General features: G+C 34.3%; 1 protein-coding gene across 4 annotated transcripts in view; it reads right to left on the reverse strand.

The window, feature by feature from the left end:
• The window catches only part of LOC136033848 (heat shock factor protein-like), a 78315-nt gene that overhangs the window by 45987 nt on the left and 14063 nt on the right, over positions 1-18265 (reverse strand). For 3 of the 4 annotated variants that reach the window (XM_065714805.1, XM_065714804.1, XM_065714803.1), the window contains exons 3-5: positions 11946-12067; positions 6506-6614; positions 5841-5965 (exon numbers count right to left, since the gene is read on the reverse strand). In XM_065714805.1, coding sequence (XP_065570877.1) covers positions 5841-5965; positions 6506-6614; positions 11946-12065 — 354 coding nt within the window. In that variant the 5' untranslated portion in view covers positions 12066-12067. Of the gene's footprint in view, positions 1-5840; positions 5966-6505; positions 6615-11945; positions 12068-15259; positions 15291-18265 lie in introns of those variants that run through there. The other variant, XM_065714802.1, reaches the window with a different exon arrangement.

The raw sequence follows: 18265 nt of genomic DNA on the forward strand, positions 1-18265 counted from the left end.
TTTCCAGGGCTATAATGACAGAAAGGTTGAGATGGCTTGGGTACGTTCTGCGGAATAAGGATAGCAGATTGCCAAAGATTGTCCTTTTCGGCCAACCGTCTTGATCTAAACGGAAAACATGTCGTCCTCGGTTGGAGTGGGAGAATATCGTAAAGAAAGATTAAGGAAATGGGAATTTCCTGGGAGGGTGCGAGAAAAAAAAAGCAAGCCTGTTCACTAATTTCTGTGACCATAGTTTTTGAAGCCCAGTGATTAAAATCACTCCATTAAATATTAAACATCATATAATACACCATATATTAAACAGATCATATATTCAGCAGATAAGAATAATCATTAGTTTAAAAAAAAAAGGAAAATTTACCCTTTCTTCTTCTCTGATATGATCTTTGATTCCTGGCTTTAAAACACCTTCTTGTTTTGATAATAGGCAGCGCAATAGTGCTGCCTAAGTAAATAGCGATGTGGATACAACACATTATTTTTTGGGGGAGGGGGGACCAGAGAACTTCGTATAGAAGGAGTTGTCGTAGAAACTTTGAAAATGGCTCATTTGATTGGAAATTTCAAGTTCTAGTGTCCTTTTTAAGTCAAAAGTGACTGGAGGGAAATCCGTTCCCACCACACTCATCATTCCCCCAAATAAACAGAATCAAAATTTTAAGATAGCCATTTTGTTTAGCGTAGTTGAAAGGTTCCGTAGTTATGTCTTTTACGATGAGAATCCCCCACAACCCTCAGGGCAAGGGCTATAAGTTTTGTCCCAGGGGTACATAAGGTTCTTATAGAATGGGTTTTCGTATAAACTTCGGAGGGGGGATCATTAGATTAAAAATCAGAAGTTATAGTGCCCATTTAATAGTCAAAAATGATCGGAGGGCAACCAGCCCCTCTTCCTCCATGCCCATCATTTCCCCAAACACATCTAATCAAAATTCTGAGATAGCCATTTTGTTAAGTATGAAAGATTCACTAAGTATATCTTTCAGGATGACCCCCCCCCCTCATCACCCTCGGGGCAAGGGCTATAAGCTAAAGTAGTTTCCCACTATTAACATTTAAGGTTTTTCTAAAAGGGTGGTCGTATATCGAATAAACTTCGGATGCGGTACACTCAATTGGAAATCAGAAGCCCTAGTGAACTTTTTAAAAGTCAAAAAAGATATTTCATATACGGAATAATTTTTATTCGGTTTCAGCTTTAATGTCGCTTAAAAACTTGTTTTTTTATTATTTAATGTATAGTCGTTTTTCAAATAATAAAAAATGCATATAACTGTTTGATAAACTTTTTTAAAACTGTTTGATAATAATTAATTAGTTTATGTTAAAATTCAATGTCATAATCATAGCGCTTAATTTCACATGCCAATTGCCAGTTGTTTACACATATGGTTTCTTTTTTAGGAAAGAGGGCATCCTTGATCCGAGATATCCATACAAACCTAGGGTGTTAAAGTGAAACTTTTAGAAAATGTTGAATGGGATATTTAACAAAACCAAAGCATACTATGTGCATTCCGGTTTTCAGAAGGGTGTATCAGCAACATTTCAGGAACCGCTGACGGTATTAAGTTGAAATTTTCAGGACATATTGAGAGAGATGCTAAAAAGTGATTAGAGGGCGACCAGACTATCTCACTCGTCCTTTCCCCCCTCAACAATTATCAAAATTTTGAGATAGCTTTTTTTCAGAATAGTCAAAACGTACAATTACTATGCCTCTGGGACTACATGACCCCCCACAGCCTACAGGATAAGGGTTATTATTTATATGATAGGTCTATTGTTTACATGTAGGATTTATCATTGGATATTCCAAATTTGTGATCCTGGGTGGATTCGGAGAGGCCAAAGGTATTAATGTAAGAGCTAGATTCTCAATCAGATACCAGATACCTCATATTGCAAATAAACTTAGTAGAAATGTCCCGAAGTTTCTTAAGTCGATTTTCTTTGAAAAAACATATTTCAAAATAATTCTTTGCCTGGATGTCGGGATTGATTAATAATAGATTTTAGTATGTATTTTGCTGTGGTGTTCTTGCGCTGGGGTGGCCTCCTCTATGATCTCCTACCTTGTATGTTTTTTTTTTCTCTCGTATGTTTTTTTTGTCTTAGTTTTTTCTCTCTCCTTTAAAAATTATTAGTATGACGAGACGTTGTGTTTTTTTTATGCATTTGTGCTGCCCCAGCCTTACGAGCTCTGCTCTCTGTTGGGGCATAATATTGTTTCTGTAAATTTTTAATTTGAATTAATAAATATTGATTGAAATATTGATTGAAGAGTTCAAAGAATGTTAAAGTAAATCAAAAGAAAATATGTGTATCCACAGTATGTTCCTAATTATTTTCTCCCAGAATTTCACCATTCTAACCAATAAAACATTCCTTAAAGTGAAAAGCCCCAAATCTCCTTTCAGTACCACTGAACTAAATGAATGCTTCAAGTCTAAAATTCTCTTAAATAACTTAGCTGAACGACTTTAGCATAGCTACAAATCTCAGAACCTCAATGTAGACTAGGAGGTACTTTTATCAGGAAAACTCTTTTCTGGATCCTCATGTCAGCTAGCTGACCTAAATTACTTCCCAAAAGCATATTTATTGGGCCATTACCCCTTAAATTACAATCTTCTACATGCCTAGACATCCCCCTTAATGTAGTAAATTTAACACCCAAATAAACAAATTCTTCTTTAACCTCTAATACCGTTCCTCCAAAATTAAAATCAACCTCGGAATCAATATCCCCTTTGTTCCTAAATACTAATACTACTGACTAATTGGTGTTAAACTCTAAATACTTCTTTTCTAAATAGTTTTTATTATTGCTAATTGCTTCTGAAGATTTTCTCTACTATCCGCCACTAGAGCTACGTCATCCGCGAATAACATACATGATAGCCTAAACCAATCAAGAGATACATAAGGGGCTCCAATAATTTTCATAAAACTATCTAAATCATTAACAAACAAGGAGAAAAACTAATGAGATAAAGTAAACCCTTGTTTTACACCCACATGAGACGTGACCAGCCTAGGAATGTTTCCCATAACCTTCACAACAACTTTCACTCTCTGATACATATCTTCTATTATTACTACAAAACAAGAAGGCAAGCCTATTTCTAACAGACTTTCAACTAACAAACTCCTATATACCAAGTCAAAAGCACTTTTCAGGTTCAAAAAGGTTACGAATAGCCAACTATTTTTCCCTGAAAAATATTTCTTTCTCAGTATATCCGAAGTAAAAACATGATCAGCAGTGCTGAATGTCGGTCTGAATCCTGCTTGCATCAGGCCAAGTATACCCTCCTTATCTAACCAATCTCTTAGCCTAAATTCCAAAATCTTAAAAACAAATTAGACCTAAAATTTTCATGTAACTCCCTGTTACCTTTCTTAAAAAGAGGCACTGCTACCGAAGTGTCCCATGAGCGACGCCACAATTTTTCTCTACTACAAACGGGAGAATTGCGGCCAACATGGGCATGAAAGATGTCCTTCCTAATTTCAGGGTCTTGTTAGATATACTATCTGTTCCTGGACACGAATTACCATTCAGCATTTTCAACTGATCTCAAATTTCTTGTTGAGATACAGGCCTAATAAATCGTAATCATTCTATCTTAAAGGATATGTTACCGTCCCTAAACCTAACTCTCTATCCTCTGAACCACTCGACTCATTCGCCTGACATATTCTGACTCCCTATTTTCAAAATAATCTCGTCGAGTCTCAACTGGCGGGAAACATCCTCTTATTCCAGGGTCCTGAATTGAACATTTAACTACCGACCAAAACTCACAAGGGTTATTCACACCATAAGCTCTCTTAATTTCTTCATTAATCTTCATTTACCCCTCTATTTTTTTAACTCTTTTAACCCTAATAGAATCTGACCTTAATTTCCTATATTCAGCTAGCCTGCGCAAATTCGTTTCCTGGCCCAAAGGATTTGTTGTTTTAAGTCATTAAAATGCGAACTTTAAAACTAAAAATGTTTTTTTTTTAACTCTTTAAAATAGCCCCAGCATCCTTACTTCAACGAAGTTCAGCCAAAACTGATAAATAAACTATTAGATGACATAGACAAAGCACTAAATGGTAAAGATGAATTCTATAATTGTTTAGTTCATTCAGGTTTTTTTGCAAAGTGTTAATATTTGTGATTTGGTAAAATTTATCATATTTAGTTTACCTATTGTTGCTAAAAAGAGGAATATATTAACAGGATAAGCTTGTTTTGGTGTTACTTGGTTGTTCTACATTTGCTGTTTTTTTTTTTTTCATAGGCATGTATTTTGGGGGTGATACCTGACACGGGGATGCCATGGATATTCTGTGATTCTGTGGTAGGCACAACACTTGACTGGGTAGAGAATTTAAAGTGCCGAAACCCTATAGGCAAGTGTATTCTCCTGATGTGCCCTTGTGTTGGGTTGTTTCCTCTGAATTATTTGTCTTTATTATTTTTATTCTTTGGTAAATGACGACTTATATTTATTGACGACATGACTGCCTGTCCATGAATTATTCTTTATGGTTGATTGTGTATGGCTATACTGTTTGACCTGTGTGATTGTATGGATGAGTAGGGTTAAGGCTTAATTCAAGTGCTGGTCTATATTAATCACTAATTTAGAAAAACAGTCTTCCTTTTCTCCTTCTGTCTCTTTTTTTTTTTTTTTTTTGTGTTTGTGCTGTTTCATTGGTGATTTCTCTTTTCATAATATATATATATATATATATATATATATATATATATATATATATACACTAGATTTTTTTATTGGATTATGAAAAAATATAATTAAGAGAAACCTGCTAACAACAGATTAATGAGCATGCAGATGAGCCAATATAGAATTAATGCTAAAATCAATAATGGCAAGCGTCTGAATTCCCAATTGCTTCCTTCCTTTTCTTCCATACACCACCCCGTGTCAACAAAAGTATTATCCATTCCTCATCCCTAGAGTATTGTTACAAGGTATGACACTTCGTTATGACATTCTCGGGACAGACCCGTTGTAAATGAGCAGTTTAGTTCCTAATTGATTTCGCCTAGGGAGCCTAAGGTTCCTTACCTGGGGTTGCTCAGGGATACCAAATTTGAAAATTTATCGAACAGCCGTCAGAACCTCTGCTAAAACGTCAGATTAACTCCTTTCGAACTACATTATTCATCAAAATACGTTACATTTAAAAATAAAAGGAAATAAGTATTGTTCTATTTGAACTTATTTACTTGCTTATTTATATTTGAAAAGTTCAGCAATTAAAAGCTTGTAATTTTCTCAATAGATAACAGTGAGGAACAAAACTTTTTTTCTGCTCAAGACCAAAATTTTTTGGTTCGAATAGAATCACATAATATCCGAAAACACAATCGGAACCTTTCAATCAGCTGTATTTTATGTACAAAGATTTTTTTGGACAAATTAGGGAAATCCATCTCTTTAAAAGAAGAAAATTCAATTGTTAAAAAATGTTATAATTTAACTTTTATATTAAATTGAAATCTAAAGCAAAATTTGTGTTTAACAGCAACAATTTTAGCACTACAAACTTTTGCATTAGTGAAGAAAAAACACAAAAAAACTGGACAGTGAGGCAAAAAAATGGAACTTTCAATTTAGTAGAAGTATTCGTATTACAAAAATCAGTAATAAGAATGGTAATGTGTATATTCTATGTTCATTTCCTAATTCACAGTACAAAATAATATTTATAGGGCCCTACATTTTAGGTCTTGAGCCACAAACTATGGTTACCAATGCCATAAACTATTTTTTGTGCTGAACTTGTGAAGAAGACGAAATAGACATTACCTTTCGTTTAATATTTTCTAGAAGATACTCGTGACCTCTTAGGAAATAATTATGTTGAAATTCCATCTCATCCTTGTCCACACGAAGGCTTCCTTGCTCAACCGATGATACCTTCCGAAACCCATCTGCAATACAATAAATGATCCAATGATACGGTCTTCACAATCGTCGAAATATATAGGATATTTTTCAGCTAAACACAAAAATATCTCTTTTACAAAAGACATCAACTTATGACTAATTTTAATAAGAAAAATCTCCGACTTCAAATTATCCATGACTTCTGTCATCCTGATTGGCCAATACGGTCTTCAGAATTTTCATAACATATTAAAGTATTGTCACTGTATCATTTTGACAAGAGCTGTCTCCAAATTATTCGAAATTCTTGTCATCATGATGTCACCTGTCATCATGGCCAGTATGCTCTTCAAAATAGTCGAAACAAATAAAATATCTTTCAGTTTACAAAATATACAAATATCAATATTCAACTCAGTCAATAGATAAACTTTTTGTTCTTTCTAGGGGCCAACGGGGGTCAGATTCTTAGTCTTTACTCAGAGATTCTGATGACGTTGTGATTTCTTGTTAAGAGAATTATCAGAATTTAATATATTTACCATATTTGGTTAGAATAACATAAAATGGAATATTTTACTTACACATATTAAGCTGTCTGATGAAGCTAGCCATATTATTATGCTTGTAATAGAGGGGCAACAGTTGTCTGGCAAACAAGGCTTGATTTCTTATGTAGAAACTTGCGCCACTCTAGAAGAAAGAGTAGCAATGATAAAATATATGACAACAAGAGGATCTAACTGTACAAATACAACTATTCGACAAATATTCCGATTGAAATAGTAATTAAAATTCTTTCTTTTAATTAATAACTACGAAGAAAAATGAATATTTTTCTTCGTAAGAGAGCTATTTTGTCGTAACTAACGCTGATTAAAACTGATTTACTGAAGCAATCTGGTGTAATTTTTTTATTCTTTCTTTCTCGCTGATAGCTATCCATGTATCTATTAAGCAGAATATATGTAATGTTCTATTTACGTCCTTAAAGTAATTCACCTTTTACCGGCTCTTTTTTTACTTGAAAAAGTAAAAATCAGTAGGTTTTTCAATTTTCTTAGAAATCAGTAGGTTTTTCAATTTGCTTAGAAAAGGGAACTGCAATAATACAAGCCAGTTTTAAGTTGTGAAACTACAAGAGAACTCACATTATTGTGTTGCGAGAGCAACACTTTGGTTTTTTCCCGTTTTTTTTTCCTATGCCACCGATCTCAGCCTATTCCTGGAAACTGGTAAGGGTCAAACCTGTGCGGTTTTTATGGAAAGAGCGGACTTCAGGCCGGATTGATGACATATTACAAAATGTAATATGACATTACATTTTGGAAAGTTCCGCAAAACTCTTGCCTGGGGTCAAAAAGGATGGCTTTTGCTTGTCCACGAGCAAGAGCCTATGGTGTGCGAAGTGAAGTGGAGTTATATAGCCTGTGTATATCCATTTTTTGGCACAAAAATTCCTTCATGAGTTGACAACTTCAGTAGTAAGGTACACACTGAAACGAAATCTAGGCCGATGCAAATTGTGAGACATATAGAGGACTTGTAAGCAACAGTCAGCTGTTAGGTAATAATCACCTTCGGCAATAAGGGGTTTAGCAACTTTTGATATTTGGTGTATCTATTGTTTGTTTCCAGTGTATTTGGTGGTAAAATCAATTTGGTTCCAGCGGTAAGACATGTAGGGGACTTGTAAGTAATAATCTGCTGTTAGGCTACAGTCAACTTCAGCGATGAGGGGTTTGCAACTATGCTAGTTGGTGTACCCATTTATTTGTTTCCGCTAAACTTGATGCCTATCACGGGAGAGGGACATAAGTAAGAATCGGTTCACTTTGGGCGAGAAACGGCTGTTAGCTCATAATCATCTTCGGCAATGAGGGGTTTGCCACTTTTGCTAGTTGGTGTACCTATTATTTGTTTCCTGTGTATTTGATGGTTAAACCAATTTGGTTCCAGTGGTAAGACATGTAGGGGACTTGTAAGTAATAATCGACTGTTGGACTACAATCATCTTCAGCGATGAGGGGTTTGTAACTTTTGCTAGTAGGTGTAACCATTTATTTGTTTCCGGTGACCTTGATGTCTATCACGGAGAAGGACTTGTAAGCAAGAATCTATTCACCTTGGGCCTGAAATTTGTGCAAATTGGTGCACATTGTGTTCTATCTCTTTAAATCTGACAGAATTAAGTGTTTACGCAACGCGTACAAACGATAACGTAAAACAATGAGGTAGTTTCGTAATAATTAGTCTCACCTACGGTATTTTAATCCTGAAAAGTTACGGATAGCTTTATAATACCAACTAGATTATATAAGATATTGTTCCAAGTTTTCATCTGTCACGATGTCTACGATTGAAAAGGACAAAGTTCAACTGGCTGCAAAGTCAATTTAGTCCCTTCTTTCGATATTATTTTGTAGTTATTGTTTTTTCAACGCTGAGGAATGGCCTTTGGTCACGTGATAACTGATTGCGTTCTAGTTTGAACATACCGTTTTAAAAACTTCTATAGGCTGACAACTTCATCATTTAACCGATAGTGAAGAAACAAGCACAAACGAGAATGTAAAACAATGGCATAGTTTCGTAATAATTAATAGAATGTCATCTATGGTATTTATATCCTGAAAAGTTAGGGATAGCTATATAATACCAACTAAATTATATAAGATATTGTTCTGAGTTTTCATCCGTTGCGATGTCCACCATTGAAAAGGATAAAGTTCAACTGGCTGCAAAGTCAATTTAGTCCCTTCCTTCGATACTATTTTGTTGTTGTTTTTTCAACGCTGAGGAATGGCCATTGATCATGTGATTACTGATCGACAGTGAAGAAACCAAACCAAAGTGTTGCTCTCGCAACACTTTAGTCGGCGAAGCCGGACAAAGGTTGCCGCAACACTTCACGTTGCCCGGGCAACGTAGGTCTAGTTCAATCTTTTTTAAAGCTATATTACTAGACAGTTGTACAGATCACATACCAGACGTCACATCATCCCTGTTTTTAAATTGTTAAACAACGTATAGGCAGCTTCTAGAAAATGATACTTTGATTAATTCGCCATCTCTGTAAGGTTCTTTATTTTTAGCAATAATTTTCGAAATACGAAAAAATTCCTCAATTGCTATTACCTTTCTTTTATTATTATCAAAATTGTTGAGCATTTCATTAAGATTTTAGTCGTATTACCGTCTCTTTACACAAGGAAAAATTCCAAACGAAATCCTTTTCAATATTGGAAGGAAGATTTTGTAATTATGTTTTAAATTTCCATTCTTCTCAAAAGATTGCTTCCTTAGAAAGCAAGCACATACAAATGCCCTTTATCTGAGTATAAATAAGAAATCGGTTTCCCATTGAATATGAAAATGATTTTTTTTTTCTGGGATTTACCATTATTCGAACAACAGCAACAGTCCAAGGAATGTATAAAACAGAAGAGAAATGCACTAATTTTAATCAAGATCACACACTCAACTCCAGGGATAGACATAAGCGACAGGTACGCCAGACATGGTTCTACTGTTTTCGTGAGTCATTTGCCTGATATCATTACTGCAAATCAGATTTGCCTTGTGTCTGAAACATCCCCACAAGCAACCAAAAACATTCCTGAGAGCTACCAGTAACCCTGGGTTGACGGTTTGGTGACCTACTGACGTTATCCTTTCAGCCTTTCAGTGAAACATTCTGAAAGCTTATGCCATATAGTAAATGCATTTTTGATAAGTATATATTAATCAAGTGTGTGTTCATTCGTATTTTTACTCTTCCAATGTGTTTGAAAATAACTTTTTAAACTAGAAAACACAAATTTTTTTAGAATAGTTTTGGAACTGTGAGAGTGACAAGAGGCTACAGAATGAAAAAGAAAAGGCATTTGGATGAATATTGTCACATATTTTCATAGAAGAATATAGTAGTCGATTGGTATTTACAGAAACAGAAATATTAGAGTTCAGTAGAGTTAATAATTAAGTTAATATACCAGTTATTGGTCCCTAAACACTCTTAAGTAGAAAATAAGGATTGTTAGACTGAAAATCTACTAATTAAGTGACTGTTCTAAATGAACCACCTAACATAAGCCACTAAAAAAAAAAAAGGCTAAGAGCTCATATCGCACTTGTGACGAGGTCGAAGAGCCAAGAGAAGAGTTCATATGGTATGAGCTCTAGAAAAATTCTAAGAATCAATAGATAGATTTAAAAAGAAAATCGGAGGCTTAATGCCGGTCGGGATTTAAAATAAGAGCTCTGAGACACGAGATCCTTCTAAATAGCAAAATTCATTAAGATCCGATCACCCACTCGTAAGTTAAACGTACCTCAGTTTTTCTAATTTTTCCTCTCCCTTCCAGGTCCCTGACACGCCTACCAATTTTCATTGTCCTAGCACGTCCAAAAGCACCAAACTCACCAAAGCACTGGACCCCCCTAACTTCCCCAAAGAGAACCGATCCAGTCCGGTTACGTCAATCACATATCTACGACATTTGCTTATTTTACCCAACTAGTTTCATCCCGAACCCTCCACTCTAAGCGTTTTCCAAGATTTCCGGTTTCCACCTCCAACTCCCCCCCCCCCCCAATGTCACCAGATCCGGTCGGGATTTAAAATAAGAGCTCTGAGATATGAGTTCCTTCTAAATATCAAATTTCATTGAGATCCGGTCACCTGTTTTTTTACCTCAATACCTCAATTTTTCCGAAATAACACCCCCCCCCCAAAGAGAGCAAATTTAGTCCGGTTATGTCAATCACGTATCTAGGACTTGTGCTTGTTTTTCCCATCAAGTTTCATCCCGATCCCTCCACTCTAAGCGTTTTCCAAGATTTAGCCCCACCCCCCAACTCCCCCCAATGTCATCGGATCCGGTCGGGATTGAAAAAAGAGCTCTGAGACACAATATCCTTCTAAATATCAAATTTCATTAAGATCCGATCACCCGTTCGTAAGTTAAAAATACTTCATTTTTCTAATTTTTCCAAATTAACCGTCCCCAAACTCCCCCCCCCCAGATGGTCGAAACGGGAGAATGACTATTTCAAATTTAATCTTGTCTGGTTCCTGATATGCTTGCCAAATTTCATCGTCCTAGCTTATCTTGAAGTGTCTAAACTAGCAAAACCAGGACAGACAGACCAACAGACAAACAGAATTTGTGATCGCTATATGTCACTTGGTAAGTACCAAATGCCATAAAAACGAAAAAGAAGCTGACAACTTACCATAACCTAATTTATTGATAAGCGACTATTAGAAATAACAACAATCTGTTTGGATATTCGAGTTTAGCCAAGTCAATAGATATATATATGGGTATCTGCAAGGGCTGAAAACCAAGCACAAGCCCAAGCAAACTACCATATACAACAGCCAAAGGCCCGAGAATGCAGAAGGAGGCAACAAAAAGACAGCAAAGCTGGGTTTTCACTCGATGCTTCTTCTAAATGGAATTGAAACCTTGCATGCAGAGCAGCCTTCTTGAATATAAAAGCTGAAGTAAATATTACTTCATTGATATCCAATGAAGTCCTAACTTATTCAGGTTCTGCTCAGCGAAAGCTTTCCCAAAGTATATTAATTTTCTGAATCCGGATGTGAAATACTCCTACACAAATATGCAACAGCTGGAGTAAATGATCCTCCCCTTCTACGCAAAAAAAAAACTTCGGAAACTATTCTATTATTTTTCACCTCAGTGACGAATCCTGAAAGTTTGAGCAATTAAGTAAATTTCATATTCTTTTTGGCAGACATATCCTCTGCCCTTCTCAGTAGTGGAGCTTTGAAGATAGCCTGTTACACCTTGCTTGGGTTTCTAAAGGAAGTCTAGAAATTTTGAAGCACAGTGCAATAAAAGATAGATAAAAAATAACAAATGAGCAAGTTTTTTTGGTAATAACGAATGAATATATATTATATACTCTAATATATGCTCAAAGAGTAAAAAGAGAGGGATAAAGAATTGAAAGACTAATAAATGGATAAATATTTAGGCTGCAAATACATACATCACTCCAGCATATCAGGTCATCTGTTTCCAGGTCTTCAACAAGCTTCCAAAGCTTTGCCAGGAATGCAGGCACATTTGAAAAGGTAGGACTTCCATTTTCTTCACCAACTGCATGCATGTCTATAATATACATATATATATTTTAACAAAAACGAAGTAAGGCATAGGCTTGTCTTTTTACAATTCAACAGTAAACAAAACAACAAAGAACAATAAACAAAAGACAATATACAAGAACTGAATCCCTGGGTATTGATTGGGTAAGCAAGATGACTGGCAAAACAAGAAGCCAATTCACACATGAAACATTTGAGACACCATCAATATCAGGGGCTTTATCAACAAAAGGATTCTGTATAATCTTTTCAACATGTTCAGATGCAATCTTGAATCATCAAACACCAACTCATGCTGCAGTAAAATAGCTACCAGCATGGAATTAGGTTGTAAATAAGCAGCAGGATTTACAAAAAAATTATTTTTTATGGATATTGCATCCAGGACAAATTTTGGCATGATCTTGCGTTTTTTACCACCCTCTATAACATAGTCCCTTGGAATGATATTTTCACAGCTATCTACTACAACATTACAGATAAAATCAAATGATGTGTCCACATCCCTGATACACTGGTGAAATTTACCAACCATATGAATAGAATGTAAAAACTCACTAACACTAGCTCTAGAACAGTTATCAAACAATTTTAATTTAGGATTAGACAGATTATTCACTTCAACACATAAAGACAAAACCATGTGATTGCTTTTGCCTATAGGGGGTAAAAATCCAAATTTATCTTGGTCAGATGGTTGCTTAGTTATTACAAGGTCTAAATGGATTTCATCCAATCCAAAACATGGTAGGCTCAGTAGCATGTTAATGAAGGAAACTACCATCCAGTGTTCAAACTAACCTTTGCCCAAAAGTTGTATTAGAGCATGTTTTACTATGTCATAAACAATCAATACCTGGAGCATTAAAGTCAACAACGACCACAATTTTTGTTGAATCTGAAGAAAGGTAAGTAAGATAACTGAGTAGGCTTTCATACTTTAAAGTACTATCAACACTCTTTGAAGGGCTATGATAAATAACCACAAAACGAAGATTCTGAGAAAAACTTGAACGCTCAACTCCAAATTTCTTTACAACAGAGTAAGCTCCTCACTCCGACATCTCTGATCTTTTCTAAAGACAAGAATTGATAAATCCAATTCAGAATTCCGATAACAAAACTCTGGAAGTTTTGGAACAGTCACATCACAATTTGAATAAACCACTTTAATCATATTGTTTAAATTGAGCTGTCCCCTCAGTAGCATTTCCATTCTGGCTATTTTTTAGTAACACTGTTCTTTGGCACTCATTTCTGATGCTTTCCTTTTATTTGCACTATGTACAGATAGGGGACAGGTGTTTAAAGCTCCATTCTGTTGACTGGGGCAGTGTCTCCTCGTTTTGGCTCGTTTTTGTCGCTATACAACCATTTTTAATTCCTAAATTTTGTTCACCAGCAGCAGCTCTCTTCTTGATTTCTTCTAGTAGTTGTTTTCTGTGTAGCCGGTTTTCTTTTGAGGTACCAGCATAGAGACAAATGTCTCCCTTTTTTATGTAGGTGCCTTTTTTTTGTTCACATGTCAGAATGAACAAAAAAAAACTTTGTCTATTTTTTCATGGTATAGCCTATAAAAGGCAAAGAGAAATAACACAGTTTAAGCAACTTCACTGACAGCCCCAAAAGTAAAAAACGTATATAGATCCCAATTTTTTAACTTTAAAACAAAAGATAAATCCTTAAACATATGCAAGTCTTACATATATGCTTCCATGGGACCTATTGTTCATTAAGGAGAACCAAATAACTTTCTAATCCGGATTTTAACATTTCAAGAGAACAATCTTGATAATTCACAGAACGAAGAAATTTTCCTAATGTGCTAGTCAAACTGTACATTATTTGAAACTCATTAAAAGCAAAAACTTGGAATTTCAAGAACTACTACAAAATTTCCCTCTCCTTTATCAATTTATGTTGAAATTTATGCATAAGTTAAAAATTTCCAATATCTTTGCGTTGATTCAGGCTTGTGATACCAACTTGCAGATTTTATTCATTAAATACAACGTTGATGACTTTCTTCTTATTAGCCAAACTGAGGTGGGCTTAGCAAATTCTATCTAATCTCTTGCTGATGCTAAACACCAATAAATGTGAATATCCATTTTTTCCTAGAATCAGTTTGTCTGTTCCTATGGATTGTAGTTCATTTTGCATACTACAAGTCACTGGTAATTTCTTTCTGCAATTCTCTAAGCTCTTTTTATGATCAAAAAATTCAGGATATTAAAGAAATCTTACACTGGGTATTCTAAAATTATCGGTAATCATCAGTATTCAAAACAGCAAGCATCAACAAAGCAATACTTAGGTTCCTATGACAACTCTACATTGTTTTGTGCTGCAGTTTAGCCTATATGCTTCTAGATAAGGGGGACATAAAGTGGGTCAAGTCAAACTGCAGTTGCAATTGTAAATTTTTACTTTATTTACTGCAATCGTTTTGAAAATGGAAGTTGATTTGTCAGTAAATTGCAATGGATATTGTCCTCTCATTAGAAAAATTGAATCCAAATCTAGTTAATGATGCATCAATCAATCTTGGCTGTAACAATCACCCTATGGCACCTGCCTCATTTGCTAATTTTAGTTTGTTGTCAATTCTTATAATTTTCTTATTTCTTTATTATAGGCAAGAAATACAGTAATAAAAGAAACTGCCTCTCCAAATTTGCTGTTCAAGTTTTACTGCCTGTGCTGTCTAATGCTGGTTCTGAAGCCAGAATGGACCACAGAATCAAGATATGAGCAAAGGACAGAGCAATAAATAGACTTATGGATGAAAGCGAGAATTTTCAAGGGATAAGGGCACCAAGATAAGCATTCCCAAATGGAAAAACCTAAGTAAAAACTTTAAGAGGGGGGCAAATGTTTGAAAAAAAAACCAGTGATTTTTCAAAAAGTGTGACATTTTTTCTGGTTCTTAAAAAACGTTGAGCCTTGTACATTTTTATCTTCTGAGGGATGGGGTGATATGGGGAGTGACACCATCTTCCCTTCTATATGGCACACTCTATCAAGGGGAACCTATGATTTTACCCTTTGGGAGGGAGGCCATAAACTCTTCTGCCCCCTGTTTCCCTTGAAATCTTGACATTTCCAAGTAATCAAAAACTTTTTTTGTTTCAATGTTATTTTCTATTATACTTGAACCAATAATATAAATGAATTTTTGTGATCACACTTAGACCTGGAGTACAAATCATATCAAAAAGTGGTTTATGAATGGTACATGTCCAAACTAGTAACTTTACAGTTTTGCAAATTTTGATAACCTTTCTTCCTAGTCTTGGCCGCCTAAAAAAGAAAAAAAAGGTGTTCAAATTGCCTAATATATCTCCCTCAGACATGAAGTGATGTTTTAGTCTATGAATGGCATTAAGGGCCATAGGAGCTCTCCTTAATTGAATAGACTAAACTACCTATAAATTTAAGGTAATGTAGCAGTTGCTGGCCTAATTTTTTTTTTACAAGAAATATTAATGGAAAAATTAGCCTAAAAAATGAAACAATCCTTTTCTGATAGAAGTAAAGAGCAAAGTTAAAACAAAACAAAAATTCTCCATTTTCAGCCTATATAACACATGTGGATAGATCACCTAGGAATAACGCATGAATGAATGATAGATAGACTTATCTATTAACAAATGAACCAACATACTTTTAATACAATCCTAATAAGGACTTATGCCAGATTTGCCTCTCACCCAATCAGACTATCTGTCTTGGCTTTTTCTACAATTAGTCATGGCTTGATGCCCACATCTACTTGATTTTAATTCAAAATCAATGGGCATTCAGCACTTCCAATGTTGTATAACAGAAATCTCAAGACAAAAATTTAAAATATAAGGTAGCATCATTCAACCAGGGGGGGGGGCTGGCTCCTGCCCCTTATGGATACCCATGTATATTTATAAAACTAGCTCAAATAAACCCATTCATGATTTTCCCCCTATATTTGTAGAATTATAAAATTAGTACACAAGTTAAAACACAAAGTGCACACACACACACCAAAAAAAAAAACAAATGCTGTTTTAGGAGCAGATAAGTCTTTATTTAACCCAGAGAAATAAAAGACAAATTTATAAGGCTCTTAATAATCTTAATATATTATACTGGGCATGATATCAGTAAATATTATTATATACCAATGTCTTGTAATATCTATATACCAATATCTAGTAATATCTACATTCCAATAGCTAGTAATGTGAATTTTTAACTATAGAGCACAAATTAATATTATGGAACGTGCCCCCTGGCTCCATCTTGGGTCTATTCATTCCTGAAAACCAGGATTTTTATTATTTTTATTTTGGTTATCATACAACTATTAACCTTTTTCTCCTTGTATAAATAGTGTTTTTCCTAGGGTTGGTGGCAACTCGGGAAAAATTAGTTACAGTGATCTGAATTACCCTTATTGTATTACTATCTGCCTTAGTTCTGCCCTAGGATGATAGACTATCCTCAAGGAGTGGAAACAATCATTTTTATACAACGGTCCCTTTGAACAACTATATAAATTCCTCTTGTTTATTGTCATACCAAATCATGAAGACCAAAAAGCAGAAATTTCGCTGTTCACACAAAAAACCCAACCAATAAGTAGTACAGCCCAATCCCTTTCATATATGTAATAATTTTTGTTTATTTTGCGTTTTGATGTTGCTCCTTACTTTCAGTTGAAAAATATTTTATTTATTTAATTACTTACAGATAGTATTTGTTAATGGGAAACATGCAGAATAAGTTTTTTTAAGAAAAGTAGAGTCTCCTTAAACCAAAAATGAGCAGAAATAAAGTCAAATAATCTTCAAAGTAAAAACTATAAAGTCTAATAGAAAACAAAATCAAAAAGATATAAAATATTTTTTCAATGAAAAAGACTATGTCAATAACAAACAAATATAAATATACTTTAAAAACCTTTTTCCCACAAAACAAGTATGTGAAATCACAATAAAGAGCTCTGTTAAGTAAAAAAGTCTATTGAGTAGAAATAAATTCAAATAATTTTCTATGCATAAAATTACCAAAATCACCATCAATAAATGAATCAAACCAAAAACAAACAGAAATTACAATAAATAACCCAGTCAAATTCAAAACAAGCAAAAAATTAACATAAGTAGGGCTGACAACCCCCACACCTTCTAAAGACAAGAACATAATCTGAACTTTACTGAAAACCAAATACATTTTAAAAGTTTTCACTTTTTTGACTTTAATAAATAAAGAAGCATTAAGAACCAATCTGTTTAGGAGTGCATCAAGGTGGTGTTCTTTCACTATATCTTTTCAGTGTTTGTATCCTCAGTGTGCTATCCAAAATTATGCCCTCTCTTTTTTGTGATTTGGTAAATGTCTCTTATATTGCATATGTAGATGATATACTTCTTTTAAGCCATACTAGATCTAGCCTCTCAAATTTGATATCATCTATTTCAAAACATTTCCATAGTGTTGGCCTGTCATTGAATACTGAAAAATGTGAGTACATAGTCTTTAATGCAAAGCCTATACCTATTTGTCTTCTGTGTTCTAACTTCTCTGTCCATTGTGTCACTGATTTGTGGTGGTTAGGCATTCATATTTGTTCAAATCTATTAACTTTTAGGACCAATATTGTATGGGATGTCAAAGAAAAACTTAAAGTGGGTTATGGTAAAATAGTGGCTAATTATGGTCATTATTCTCAAAAAGCGTTTGCATTGCTATATAATAGCTTTTGTTACCATTCAATACTTTTACTTTCTAGCATTTCACCTATCCTGAGAAAAAAAGGATCTGCTGAATTGCATATATTATGTTTCTGCTATTGTAAGTTTCTACTTTATTTACCCTGGTCTTATAGGAACAAGAAAATAATTCAATATTTTGGGGCTTTTGATTACTTTATTAATTATTACTTAATTATTACTTCTTTGCAGAAGTTAGGCTTAAAATTTGAAAAGGATTATGTTTTTTTCTCTAAGCCCCTTCCACCCCTTTGTTTGTTTATTTATCTGTTAGTTTTCACCTGTTTTTATTTGATAGTTGCATTATCTTTTAGAGGTTCTTTTGCTAGTTTAGTTATGGGCGTGTTGTATATGTTTTATCTCTTGCTTAGTTGTGTTATTTTTCTTTCATTATCTTTTATTTACTCCACTTGTCTTGTATTTTAGCAGGTTAAAAATAAATTATTATT

Source organism: Artemia franciscana, chromosome 12, assembly GCF_032884065.1.
Source record: "Artemia franciscana chromosome 12, ASM3288406v1, whole genome shotgun sequence".
NCBI classification, from domain to species: Eukaryota; Metazoa; Arthropoda; class Branchiopoda; order Anostraca; family Artemiidae; genus Artemia; species Artemia franciscana.